The sequence below is a fragment of the Poecilia reticulata genome, chromosome 5 (genome assembly GCF_904066995.2).
Source record: "Poecilia reticulata chromosome 5, P_reticulata-male-v2, whole genome shotgun sequence".
Taxonomy (NCBI): domain Eukaryota; kingdom Metazoa; phylum Chordata; class Actinopteri; order Cyprinodontiformes; family Poeciliidae; genus Poecilia; species Poecilia reticulata.
This window is the reverse complement of record NC_088834.1, coordinates 33,467,417-33,481,920: the sequence shown is the minus strand read 5'-3', so window position 1 is coordinate 33,481,920 and position 14,504 is coordinate 33,467,417. Positions and strand designations below refer to the sequence as shown.

Sequence of the window (14,504 nt, the reverse complement as noted above, 5' to 3'; positions counted from 1 at the left end):
CTCACAGAAAAAGGCCAGGGAATAGACGGAACCTATCTTTTTATTAATTCAAAATGTTATCCACTTTTCAACTCTTCTCATCTGACAAGCAGAAATATAAGCAATATTGCTGAAACTTTTTTCACAATAAATGTTAAAAATTATATACCTTGTGAAAAACTAAACTGAAGAAACTGACAAGTAACCAATGCGTGGTTAAAGGTTTTACTGTATTAAGTCTAAAAATGCACATCCCATTCAATCATTTGCACTTTTTCTTTTTCAAACTGAGTAGTCTTGATTAGATGTTAGTGATTCACTCAATAAACTGATTTTGGAAATTATTTTGAGAACAATAAAACAGCGGCTTTGATAATAAGGTCATACAATGCTAGAGCCAGTGGTTTGTACGATAAATTATTAAATATGAACAGGTCCATAATGGTATTTAAATTCTGGGGCGGGAGGGGCACCAGAATTTAGGAGGGGCGCGCGAAAAAAAAAAAGATTCCTAGGGGGGGCACGACAGAAAATAATTGAGAAACACTGGCCTAGTCTGAGTCTGAACCTAAATCCAATTTGGAATCTGTTATCAAACTTGAACTCTCTTAATACAATCTGACTGAAACTTTGGTATTTTGTAAAGGAGAATGGGCCAAAATGTCAGTTTGAACTAAGAAAGATACCAAAAGTAGGGGTGCACCAATAAACTGGCCCCAATTTCCTCAGTTTTGAGAGATCAATGATTGACCAATACTTAAATAAAAAATAAATAAAAATAAAAAAAACCTCATCATCGCTGTTATCTACTCCAGCAAAGGTCTGAAAATCAGCCAGTCCTTTATTGCTCTGCCACGAGAAAGGGATGACTGACAGACCAGCCCACAGGACGCATGTGGGTGGATAAAATATTCCCCCTGTTACCAACTTACCAACTTTGTTGCTATATTTGGCGACTAATCGGACAAAAAAAAAATGGCATCAGCCAAAATTGACATTGGCAGGTTGGGCTTTTTAAAGTTTGGTGATCAGTTAAAAACTGCAATTGGTGCCCAAAGTGTTTCTGTGAAGAACTGACAAAGTTGAGTCAAATTTTTTGTCTTTAAAATTTGATTATTTTGAAAACCATGCATCATTTTCCTTCTAATTCACAAGTATAAACTACTTTGTGTTGATTTATAACATAAAATCCCAGTAGAATAATAATAATCAATTTTATTTGTAAACCCTTTTATATCTCCAATTGAAATCTGAAAGGGCTCATTCACATACTGTTGATGACAAGCTACTGGATTGTAGCTACAGCTGCCTTGGGGCAGGCTGACAGAAGTAAGGCTCCAAATTTTTGTGCCATTGGCCCTTCACCCACCAGCAGGCAAGGTGGGTGAAGCAGGCGGACCAGGAATTGAACCAGTGATCCACTGATAGCAGGGCAAACTCCTGCCACTGTCACCCCAAATGCATCAAAGTTTGTGGTAAAAATGGTATAAACAATTTTGCAAGATGTCGTACTTCCCTACAGTTTCTCTTTGCAGAGCAGAATGAGGGAGAGGTCACAATTTCTTTGTGTGAACATTTTAAATGCATCAACATAGTAGTGTGATTAGAGTTCAGGAGTGCTCTGTGGTTGCTAGAAAGCAAATACCATGACCGACTGAATCTCAGTCAAACAGGGCCAACCCTGCAGTAATCAGATTAGAGAACCTGTGCGACATTCTGCCAACCTTCCACTTTGTGATCCCGTGCATTGTTTTATTACAGCCCTTATTAGCATTGCACCTCTGCCTTCAAGACAGAGGTGCAATGCTAATAAGTAACTACTGCAGCTAGGACTAGGTACCTGTTTGTTCACCCCTGTCTGCTGCAGTGTTACCATGTTGCTGCATGACGAGGGTCAGCTTACAGTTCCACTACGACAGTAATTCATGTCTGTGCCTCGGATTTTCTCCACAGAAAACCTCGGATAAACTCCCAGCTGGTCGCCCAGCAGGCAGCTCAGCAGTACACCATGCCTCCCCCGCCCAAGAAGGACCGGAGAGAGAGAAGCGAGCGCACGGACAAGGAGCGTCCACACAGTGAAGGAGAGCGGGCCAGTGGGGAGGGACGCCCCGAGGGAGAGCGCCCTGAGAGCGTTGCACCAGAGGGGGATATCACAGAGAAGGACAAGAGTGATATAGAGCAGCCTGTCAAAGACAAACCTGACAGGGAGAAGGACATCACACCAGCTGTCACAAAGAAGCCCAGCAGCAAAAAGACCAAGTCAGTGTCAGAGTTAGTATGCCGGGTTGTCACTTGGGGATAATCAATGCGTGTATGTGTAATAACTTTCTCCAGCTGTCTAGAAACAAAACTGAAATTATTGTCCAAGCATTAGAGAAGCACATTCAGGCGTTCATCTTTTGTCGCATTTATTACTGCAACAGATAAAGCGCATTACCCCAGTTCTAAAGTCCTGCCACTGGCTCCCTGGAGCTCAGAGAATCGACTTTAAAATACTTTAAAATGTTGTAAGTTTATAAATCACTGAACGGCTTAGCACCAAAATACATTAAAGATCTGTTTTTGTATCAACCTTTCGGTCTGCTTTGCAGAACCAAACATGGAGAAGCAGAATTCAGCTTCTATGCACCACAAATCTGGAACAAACTTCCAGAAAACTGCAAAACAACCAAAACGCTGAGTTCCTTTAAGTCTATATTTAAAACTAAACTGTTTAGAGTTGCTATTGAGTAGTAATAAGTGGAACATTGATAAAGATATTTGTGTATTTGCTTGATGATTTGGATGATGTCATTTGACAAAATGTAATGTTTATTGCTTATTTCATAATTGGTGACTGTATGATGTTTTTATGATGTAAAGCATTTTGAGCTGCCTTTTTTGCTGTACTAGACTAAACTTGACTTGTGAATGGCGGTTTTCCATAACTCATCACCTCATTTCTGTTTTCCCGCAGACCCAAATCAGACAACAATCAGAGTCCTCCAAGTGACAAACAGAGCATACAGTCTGGGAAATCTGCAACAAAGTCCAACAAGAACTCTCACATTTCCAGGTGAGCAGTAAGCCTTCTATGGCTCAGCACACGACTCACTGCACTTCTGGTTAATGAAACTCATCCAGTAAAGAGGTGTGGAAGCGTGAAGTGCTTCACAATTGATCTCTTATACTAAACACCCACTCTGTTTTTTTCATGCACTTGTTCTGACTCTTCATGTGTGTCACCCAGTGAGTTCAGTAATCTAGTATAATGCTGGTAAGCACCCTCACATGCCCTGGGACCACAGATGACATTTGACCAAATGTAATGTTTATTCCTTGTTTCATAATTGGTGACTTTATGATGTGAAGCACTTTTAGCTGCCTTTATGGCAGCAAAAAATTCATCATTTTTTGCTGAATTTTTTGGATTTTTAGTAAACCTTTTTGAATTTCCATAATTGATTAAATGCCATTTAAAAATTTTATATATTATTCTGATTTGTTGAAAAATGAAAAGTGTACTTTATTTCACTATTTTTGTCTCCTCCAAGCTATGGAATAGCTTATCTATAAAATATCTGTACATTGAAAATGTATCTTTTATATTTTTTTTACACACACAGAATGTAGCAGTATTCAAAACCCGGGTCCTCAAAGCACACTTACATGTGTGTAGATGTTCCCCTACTTCAACAAACCACATTCAAAATCAGCAAAACCTTGTTAATCAGCCATCACTTGAAATCGTGTGCTGAAGCAGAGGAATGCTTAAAAGTTGCAGGGCAGTGTGCCTTGAGGACCAGTGTCGAAAAGAACTGGAATATTAAACTACTGCACTATACCCAATGTACTCCTCCACCCCCCTGCCCCCCATCCCCCACCTCCCCAAAAAAGATCACTTCAAAGTATAATATGTTCTTAAATAACAATATTTAAGAATTTTAACGCTCACATTTACTTCCAAACATGTTAAACAAATCTAAGCCACCTCCACAAAAGGTCTGAAAATCAGCCACTGTGTCCTTTTCCTCTAATGCCAAAGAGGACATGTCCACCAGGTCACGTCTGCATATGTGTGGTTAATAGTCACTCCACTATTGCTGACTTGGCAACTTTGTCATTATATTTATCAACTTCTCAGACAAAAAAAAATGGTATCGGCCAAATTTGTAATCAACAGACCCAGAGGTCACGCTAGACCTTTTAGTTCTGTCATTTTGATCGACAGCATAAAAAAAAAATTGGTCATGTTCTATTTTTACCCATCAAATTATAATCATATTAACATCGGCTATTTAGCTGGATTTTATGCAATTTAGTCAATAATCACCTAGTTGAACCGTGAATCCAGATCCATCACATATAGAGCAGATGAACACATGTAACTTTTTCTCTGTAGTGAAAAAAACACAGACTTTGGCCCCAATAACTTATAATAACTGAAATTAAATGACTCCACTTTAATCACCAGCACCTCACCTGCTGGGGTCTGAATGCACAGTGCCTCTCAAATTCCTCCTGGTTCACATCTGCAGAAAAATCTGCGCTGGTTCATTACTCAGTTGGATCTGTGTGACCCAAACTGATCAATTGAACTCTGTGAGTTTTTTTTTATCCTGTGTGCAGTCTGGGTGTGCGCTTTTATGAGGATTTTGGGTTTTTTTTGTGTGTGGTTTTGCTGTCCCAAAACGGGCAGATGTTGCGTCTGCCGTGCTCCTCCTGAGCGCCTCTCTCCTTGTGGGCAGCTCCATTTGTTAAAACCGCTGGATGAGTTAAGATTAATTCTTCGCAGCATTGGTTTTGCAGCGCACTGTGCATGTTGCATTCTTATTAACTTCTGCACCTTTATTTCCTCAAGATAAACTGCCGGCTCCTCTGTTTACACTATAAATGAATTAACACAACATTGAAAAGCCTTTGTTTTTCTCTGGTCTGTACTGGAGACTGGAATTAAACACTCCACTTTAACCAAAAGTTTGGAATGCGCTTCTGAACAAGAGACTCCAAAGCTTCCTGTTCATAACTCTTCAACACGCTGTCAGCTGTTGAAGAGTTGAACTAAGATGCATTTAGTTCAGTGTCCGTAAGATGAATTTCAGAAAGGACCTTTTTATTATTTGATTTTAATTGATTCTGCGATGAACTCTTTGCGTAAAATCTATAATTCACATCAGTCAAGAGTGTGAATTATAACCGGTCAAATACGGAAAATATTCTGTTAACGCGACTTCTGAACAGACCTATAAGGATTGCATTGGTGCTTGAAATCCTTGAAAATGTTTGAATAAAAAAAAAAGTGTTTTTAAGATTTGGAAAGTGCTTGATTTTTGTATGAAGTGTTTGAAAGTGCTTAATATTCACACTGCACAGTTTTGTAATAAAGTTTTAATGAACCTTTAGGAGACGAACCTCCTTACAGAAAGTCCAGTGATGATTCTTATGCTCAAGCATTTCATTTGAGCAGAAACATCATGTATCTTAAGACAGACTGGTTTGTTCAATGTAATGTATATTTACTATTCCTAATGGCTCAATGACTTGCTGACCAAGGCTATGCCCAGTCATAACAAATGCAGAAAAAATTACTCGATGTCACCTACTCTATATTTGACCAGTATCTTTGTTAAATCAACAAAAAAATGTGACTAAAAATGAACTAAAAGTACCTGACCAGCTTGCATGCCTCTGTAAATAGTTTTCTTTTTAGAAAACTTGTTTGTCTGACTTATAGCTGCGTTTGTGATGTATTGTGTTTATTCTTTTTCTGTATTTTATTCCATTATTCAGACCAGGCAGGTCCATGGGAATGTGGATTAGATTGAAGCTTTAATCTGGCGCCTCAAATGATAACAGCCTCTCCTCTTCACCCAGACTTCAGAAAGGGCTTACAGGGCCAGTAGCTCAGGGCCCCAATCTTTTGGAGCTTACCAACGTTTTATTATTATTATTTTATTTTTTTGTTTGTTTTTTTGTTATGAATTTTTGGCAATGCTGTACTTTATATAACACTCTTTGGCCCAAACCATGTAAGCTGTACTGGTAGTTTTTTACAAATATTATTTTCTAAGTATAAACACTACTCAACTGTTTAAAATTATGAAATTGTAGAACTTCTTTTCAGGAACAAAGCGGAGCCACTGTCATTAATTCATATCTGCTAATCTACCTACAAATGTAACATGATTTGCATTAGTAAAAGAATTTGACCTCAGTGATTGGAAGAACAGCCAACTAACTCTTTTTCTCTCTGTAAGAACTTCCACACTGAAGAGTGTTATCACTAGGGACACACCAATACACCTTTTTTCACATCTGATACCAATATCTGACGTTTAGTATCAGCCGATACAGATATGATACTGAAAAACAGTGTTGAATTGATTTAAAATGTTTCTTGTTTTAAAAAGACATTAATATAGTGAATTACAAATTTATTTGATCTCTGCACCAGCACATTATCCTTAAATCCACCAATGGCTTCACAAGCTTGGTCAAGCATGTAAAAACTACACAACTTGAATTTGTTCAGCCAGTGCAATTAGGAGTATAATAGCCTATGTAAAATAATAAAATGGTTCAGAAAGTGCAATTGGGAATTTTATATATAATGTAAAATAAATAATAAAGCATGACATTGTTCAGAGCACAAAGCATAGAATTAGACTGCTTTGTGCTAGTCTAATTCTAGCACAAAGCTAGAAATTTTGGGCACATTGTCACAAGGGTTGACAATGTGCCCAACCCTTTGGGTTTTTGAAATATCGGGACTGATGCAGATATTACTATAAGATTGTTGTGTCTCTAGTCGGCACAATCTAAAAGATGACAGATCAGGACTGGCGGTCTAATTCTGCTCATCAGTCAATTTTTTTCCCCTCTGTGAAACTGTAAATGTATTTTTTTATTTTTTTTTTAAAAGCGTTTCTGTTTGTGTGCGCCATCAGGCCCAAGCTGAAGAACATTGATCGGAGTACCGCCCAGCAGCTGGCCATCACCGTAGGCAACGTGACAGTGATCATAACGGACTTTAAGGAGAAGACCCGCTCCTCATCCACATCTTCATCCACCATCACGTCCAGCGCGGGCTCTGAACAGCAGCATCAGAGCTCTGGCTCCGAAAGCATGGACAAAGGCTCGTCGCGTGCCTCCACCCCCAAAGGGGACCTGTCTGTGGGGCACGACGAGTCATTCTGAGCACCTGCTTCTTATTTTTTTGTGTATTCCCATTGCCTCCCAGTGCTTCACTCCCACTCTCCTCCTTGCCCATACGTCTGGACACTATGGATCCCATTGGAGGAGGGGGGGTGAAGAGGGAGTTGTCACCATTTCCCGTTGCTGCCCTGCCCTCCATTCCATGATTTCTCCCTGGATGCTGAGCGGAGCCGGCTGGATGAGAGATGGTGTGTGACGCTTTAAGGGGAAACAAACTAACCCGTGTCGTCCTGGCTGCAGGGATTAACTCCCGTCCCGTCCTTCTGGTAGCATCCAAATATTTGTCTGTATTGTTTTATATTTGTACGTGGGTGTGAGGCCAAGTCTTTTTTTTTTTTTTCTCCCCAATTTGTTCTGTTTTTGTAAAGAAGAAATCTCCGCTGGGCACAGTAACCACCACCATTTGAATAACTATTATTGCCCTTATTTATTACCTGTTGCACCTGTATGCTTTGATATTTTCGGATTTTTACATTCAGGCTTTTGCTGCGTAGCTCTGCTGGTTGATCAGTGTTTTCACTACATTAAAAATGTTAGGATTACACACACACAGGTGCTAGATACACTGTGAAGTGATTCTACAGATCTGGGAGTGCCCATTTTTTCCTCAATATGAGAAAGTGTTTATGAATCAAACTGTCCTTCACGTTTCTCAACAGCACTGTGGAAACCTCTGCAATTTTTTAAAATTCTCTAACCGGCTTGACTCCCATTTAGTATGCTCTCGCAGATTGTACAATACCTTCTGTCCTCTCACTGTACAGTGTAGGCTGTTGTGTAAAACACTAAAAGCTGTTGATATTTTCTACATTCCATGCTTCACACGTTGAGTTTTGTGGCTGAAGGTCAGAGTTTGGAGTGGCCACGCTTCCTGGTTTCTTTGACTGAAGGATACAGTTCTTGGTGAAACCAAGACACACTGTAAAATCCAGACCTTATGGTGTCAAAAATGGATAATTTTAATTATTTTTGTTGTTGTGGTCCTGAAGACAATGTTTGGATCTTCATCTTCACATGGAAAGTGCATGCTACAAAAGTGAAAAAAAAAAAAAAAAAAATCAGATTTGGCAATTCAATTGACTTGTTTTTTTATGTGTATTCATTTAAGGTTCCTGTCACTGAAGGCAAAAAACATGACAGTACTTATTGGAATGCGAATAAAATTTTATAGCAACGAGGTTTAATATAAGGATTTTAAAGAACTTTACACCTTAGCTGAGAATAGACCAACATAATTTCCTTTAACCTGTAAGAAATTGTATAAAGAATAAATGTGTATATGATATCTTAGTTTTATTTATTGAAGGACCAAAGGAATTTCATAATGACATGATACATACAGATGAATAACAATTTGAAATGCAATTATCTAATGTGTGAGATGAATAACAGTTTAAATAAAGACTAATATAATCCATGTAAATGGTGTTCTTATTATACACTCAGTGTCTCTGTGTGTGGCCAACCCGGCGTGGGGGAAGGGGGAGGAACGGGCTGCTGTACTGTAGACTTTTGCCTTAGTGGAATAAGAAAAAACAAAAGCTTCATTCTTGACTAAAAGCTGAGTTATAGTCGTGCTTTTGAAAGTTTGTGTTGAGCGCGCACGAGAGCCATTTGGTACTGCGTTTATAGTTGACGTGTGTTGTAGCCGTATCCTCCTAAAATGAGCCTTCATGGAGGAATTACAAAAACGCCAGTGTGGTGGGATGGAACTGTCCAAAGCCTCTAGTTTGTGTGAACGGTGGTGCACAACCGCGACACACGCGCAAGGCCAATGTGTTGGCCAAGTAAGTCCTCGCGCCCAGGTTAACGCGTTGGGCATGAAGCTAGCTTCACGCAGTGCAGCAACGCGTAGCTCCCCCCTTCAGGTCACCAATAGAGCAATAGAAACTCCCAGGAAACGTAGAGGGGAGGATAAAATCTGCTCTGCAGATTCTCACAAAAGAACAATAATCTTGTTCCAACAAGTCCAGGAGTTAACGTTTTTTTTAACCACCCTTGCATTTAAGCTACAGTTGTGTGCTTTATTGCATACAGAATCAGTGTTGAGCAGAAACGGAACTGTAAAAATCAGGCTGAGAAGGAAGGAGAATTAAACAATCTGAACCGATGAGGTCTGGAAAAGCTGCTTTCTCTCACCTGCCTCGGCTGTAACCACATTCACAAGGATGGAGTACTCACGGCATTCATTGTTAAATTAACAGATGGCCATTTTGCTGGGTATATGAATTATTGCTTGTAAATAGAATTTTAAAAAGGTGCAAAGGCAAACACTATGAGTAACTAAGCTGAGGTCCTTTTTTTCTGTTTTTAGTTTTCCAGGTTTTTTCCCCTCCCGCGCAAGCAGTTCTGTTCTTGTGTGCGACCAGTAACCTTAATTTACTGTGTAAAGATGGTTACATATTTTAGCTTTGTTTGTTCAGAGACCCAAATATAGAATGCTTGTTTTATTTACTGTATAACCTTAAACGTGAACTTCTAATTAAGTGTATTATACAAAACAAATTTTTCTTCCTGTAACAATGTCTTGTACAATGCTTTTAAAGTTATTGCTTGGTTTAAGAAAAAAGAGAGAAACTTTTAGAGACAGTACAAGTATCCATTGTTTAGTCCAGTTTTTTGTTGTTTCCTTCTTTTTTGTTTGACTTCCAGCTGATGGTGTCATCGTTTCCTTCTTGTGAAATCGTCACCTTATGTTCCTGGTGTGGAAATGTACGCAGCATTTTCAGCAGATCACGGCTCCTTGTCTAGCTAATGATGTTAACTAATACATGTTTCTGGCATGTGCACGACTTTGCGCTTCTAGGCTAACCTGATCATTTTTCCTCCGTTTCAGATAGAAATGTCTATTTATGAATTTTGCTTGTAGTTTTTCACAAATAAAACTGTCAAAGTAACCTGTCCTCTGGTTGCCTCGGGTTTCTCATTGACACCTCTCACGTGTGTAAAGACTTTTTAAATGAGGTTCTGATAAAGCACTGATGCTAATGGCTATTAGCAACACAAATCAAAAGCAACATGTTTCTTTTATGCATAAAAAACACAAAGGAACATCCTCCCCCAATGTGTATTGTCTTAATAATTACTAGATATTTCACACCTGCTGCCTTTGCCAGGGGTGGGTGTGTGTGTGTGTGTGTGTTACATGTAGCAGACTGAACTTGGAATGCTGAGCAACCTTTGACCTTCCCACCTAGAATTCCAACTTCAGGGTTTTTTTGGAAGTAATTCCAATACGGACAGCCGGAACCTGGCTTAGCGCTACCGCAGAAGCTAACAGCTATAGTCTTCCTTTTCTCTGCTCTTAAGAGTAGGGGTGCACTGATTTTTCAGCCAGCTGATTTATCTGTGCCAATTTCCTTAATTTGGAGAGATTAGTGATTGGTCAATACATACATATGAAGTATGACAAAGGTCTAAAAATAAACCGCTGTCCTTTTATGCTCTGTCTCCCATGAGTGAGGTTTGACTGACAGACCAGTCCACCAAGTCATGTCTGCATATTTGCAGACATGACTGCAAATATGTCTGCAAATATAGCAAATTTTTTGCTATATTTAGCAAAATTTCAGATAAAAAAAAATGGCATCAGCCAAAATTGGAATTGGAGGTCTGACTTTTAAAACATTGGTAATTGGCAATCAGCCAACTGCAATTGGTGCAATCAGTGCCAAGGAAAAGAAATGATACACCTGAATTGTGTCAGCTAGCATAATCCCCAGATATTTTGCATTTCCAAATTGCATTTTCTTTCAAATATTTTACGCTCAACAGAAAATTCCACTAAGAGTCATTCCACAAAAATTTTAGAGTGACTTTCCACAGATATATTCACAAATAGATGTACTAACAAAAACTGAACTGTGAATAATTGGGGTCTACTGTGTATACTTAAAGTGATTATATTTTTGCTTCTTACACAACTTAGTTTTCACATGAAAAAATTCCTCTCGAAGCATATTTCATGCAGGAAGGTTATTGGTGGCACACCGCTTCTTTTTTTAAGCAGAACTTTACTTCAAAAATCCTGAATTATATTTTTAAGTTCCTTTTCTCATTCGGATAATGTGAGGGGTGGATTGTCTGAACTTATTGATTGTGATGTTCCAGGCTGCCCCTGTGGAATAGCAACATAACACTTGACCAATGTTCCCTCTAAGCTGCGCGCCTGCGCAATCGCGCTCTGCTCGCAGTCTCAGCGCACAAGAAAATCTATGCAGCGCATAAAATAAAATCCACCATAAACGTATTAATTAATATCTAATATATGACCGAATCTAATATATTAAATTAGACCAATAATGTCTTATTCCGTACCGTTTTTCAATGGAACGCAGTGAGTGACAGATGTTCAGCCAATGATACGATACGGTTTAATTATGCTATGCAGCCAATCAGAGCGCTGGTAGCTCTATGTGTCCTGCCCATACGCGCCGTGCAGGTTAGCTTGCTAACAGTGCGGCGGAGTTAAGAAACGCAACTCCTTATCATGGCGAATCGAACGGGCAGCGACACATCCGCTCACAAGACAAAGTAAAAAAGAAATGCGGTTCTTTTAGGATGGAATGGCTGTCTGAGTATGTGCAAATAGAAGAACAAGCGGTGAAACTGGGTGAGATTTTTTCTTTTCCGAGTGAGAAAGGTCTACTCTACAAGACATGCAGCGAAGCCAAAGTACCAAGTGAGTTTTCAGCGGGAAAAGTGGACTGAATGGAAGTTGGACCACCTCAAGCGTCACATTCAGCAGAAAAGTCATTTGAAAGCTGTTGGAATTGTACGAAGACTCAAGATGGGACAGGAGGTTGGTACATTACTGAGGGAGAGCGCAAAAGACAGCAGGTTTCAATCACTGTGTGTCTCCAGAGGTTAGTTATTATCAATCATGTGGATTATTATGCAGTTTGTTCAAATCTGTTGGCAGTTAGTCAAAATATGTGGTCACATTTTTTCAATGGAAAAATGCTAACATTTTTAACATTGTTGGTTACACCTCTATAGGGGCAAAAAAAAAAGAAAGTCTGTCTCTCTCTCACACACACACACACACACACATATGGGCCATTCTTTCATTCACCAGTTAAAATCAGTACATTTGTTAGATTTCTTTTTTAACGTCTTGATTTTGTTTTTTGAAGCCAGTCCAGGCAGCATTTCAACATGTTTCCTAAAGAACAGGCAGGAGTTGACAAGGAATGCGATAACAAGCTGGGACAACAAGAAAATATATTTGAGTAAATATATGGACTGTATTTAAAGAATTTATTAAATGCTAATCCTTCTTTTTAACTTACAGAAGTTCATCTGGCATCTTGAATATCAGCATACAGATCAAATCCAGACTGATGGACGACCATTATTTTTCTTTTATGTGCTTCTACTGCACTACAGTTGGTTTGTTTCTGCTTATTTCTGCCATTTGTCTGGACAGAACAGGCATATGGAGGACCAAAACTGACATAATAATAAATAAACGAATAAATATATATCCAACATAATAATAAATTAAAGAATCAATATAAAAATAAAAGTAGAAATAAATAAAATAATAAATATATATTTCCATTTGCTGTATTGTTTTCTCTATTTATTTCTGTATTATTTCCTCGCTGTATTTCTGCTTCGTCGGTATGCTAATGAGGTGGGCTGGCTTCTACGTCCAGCTCTTCTACTATTGGTCAATAAACAGGAAAGAGAACAATCCGTGTGCAGATCGATTGTGAATGCCTGCCTACGTGGCGCTTTAGGCCTCAGTTCAACAGTCCTCAGGAAACCTGACTGAAAAATTCACAAATACTCATTATCTTAAGGACATAATAAAAGGTAAGGTTAATAACAGCATTTAAGTGTTAGATAGCTGTTATTACTCATTGTCAATTCACCATTCTCTAACTCTGTAAAATAAACTGACTCCGATCGGAGAGTAAACCAGCTAGCAGCAGCTTTAGCCACAGTTAGGAAACATACACGTACACCGCTGCCTTTCAGTGCTGTGTTGTTAAGTTTCACTAAAATCACTTACATCTTCCAACACTGTTGTTTGGAAAAGCATTTGAAATATTGATTTAAGCACCATCTGCCAAATAATTTATATATTCTGATGTGATTCATAATTTCTCCATTTGTTTTGTTGTCCATCTTTCTCTACAGTAGCCGACCTAACAACCTACCATATCTGAGATGATCCTGTTCCTTTGTCCATGGCAGGTTCAGTCAATCAGCTGTGGGACATCTGCTGCCTAGTCAAAGTATCATGGGCCTCTTGATTTAAAAGGACAAACCAGTACAGAGCCTCCTGCTCCTGCAAGTCACACTTCTTGGATGAACACTCACTACTGCTAGCAGCTGTTAGAAATGAAATCTTTGTGTATCTATTCTGTAGTTAATATCTATATGTATCTATTAATAAACGAATTGATGTTGTGTAGAGTTCTGTAAAAACTATTGTAAATAGCTTCTCTTGAGTAATCTACATATGTACAACTTTTACATTTAAATTGCTTCTTTTTGTAAATTTTACACATCTGGCAACAAAGTATGTGGAGGAGAAGAAATGCTAAAATTAAAGCTGCCATTGTGCAACAAAGACATAAGGTTTGTGGCTGTTTCTTTAAAACATCTATTTAATAATTATATTAAACACTGCATGGTTACTACATTACACAAATATAATTACTACAGTTAACAATTTAAGTCATTGATAGAGAAAATGTATTTAGAAAAGACATCAATTTTATTTCAACATTATGTACTCGGGGTTTACAACTTAAGAAGACGTCCATGTTGGGTCCTTGACGGGTTCCAGTCTGCAGTGAACTGGTGTCAGTCTGCAGTGAACTGGTGCCAGTCTGCAGTGAACTGGTTCCAGTCTGCAGTGAACTGGTGTCAGTCTGCAGTGAACTGGTGTCAGTCTGCAGTGAACTGGTGCCAGTCTGCAGTGAACTGGTGTCAGTCTGCAGTGAACTGGTGTCAGTCTGGAGTGAACTGGTGCCAGTCTGCAGTGAACTGGTGCCAGTCTGCAGTGAACTGGTGTCAGTCTGCAGTGAACTGGTGCCAGTCTGCAGTGAACTGGTGTCAGTCTGCAGTGAACTGGTGTCAGTCTGCAGTGAACTGGTGCCAGTCTGCAGTGAACTGGTGTCAGTCTGCAGTGAACTGGTGTCAGTCTGCAGTGAACTGGTGCCAGTCTGCAGTGAACTGGTGTCAGTCTGCAGTGAACTGGTGTCAGTCTGCAGTGAACTGGTGTCAGTCTGCAGTGAACTGGTGTCAGTCTGCAGTGAACTGGTGTCAGTCTGCAGTGAACTGGTGTCAGTCTGCAGTGAACTGGTGTCAGTCTG

General features: G+C 39.2%; 1 protein-coding gene across 2 annotated transcripts in view; it reads left to right on the top strand.

The window, feature by feature from the left end:
- rybpb (RING1 and YY1 binding protein b) overlaps positions 1–10,076 on the top strand; it is a 55,071-nt gene extending 44,995 nt beyond the window's left edge. Inside the window, exons 3-5 of one of the 2 annotated variants that reach the window (XM_008410589.3) lie at positions 1,933–2,250; positions 2,936–3,034; positions 6,906–10,076. In XM_008410589.3, the coding sequence (XP_008408811.1) occupies positions 1,933–2,250; positions 2,936–3,034; positions 6,906–7,155 (667 nt within the window). In that variant the 3' untranslated portion in view covers positions 7,156–10,076. The remainder of the gene's footprint in view (positions 1–1,932; positions 2,251–2,935; positions 3,035–6,905) is intronic. The other variant, XM_008410590.3, reaches the window with a different exon arrangement.
- Positions 10,077–14,504: the final 4,428 nt, after the last annotated feature.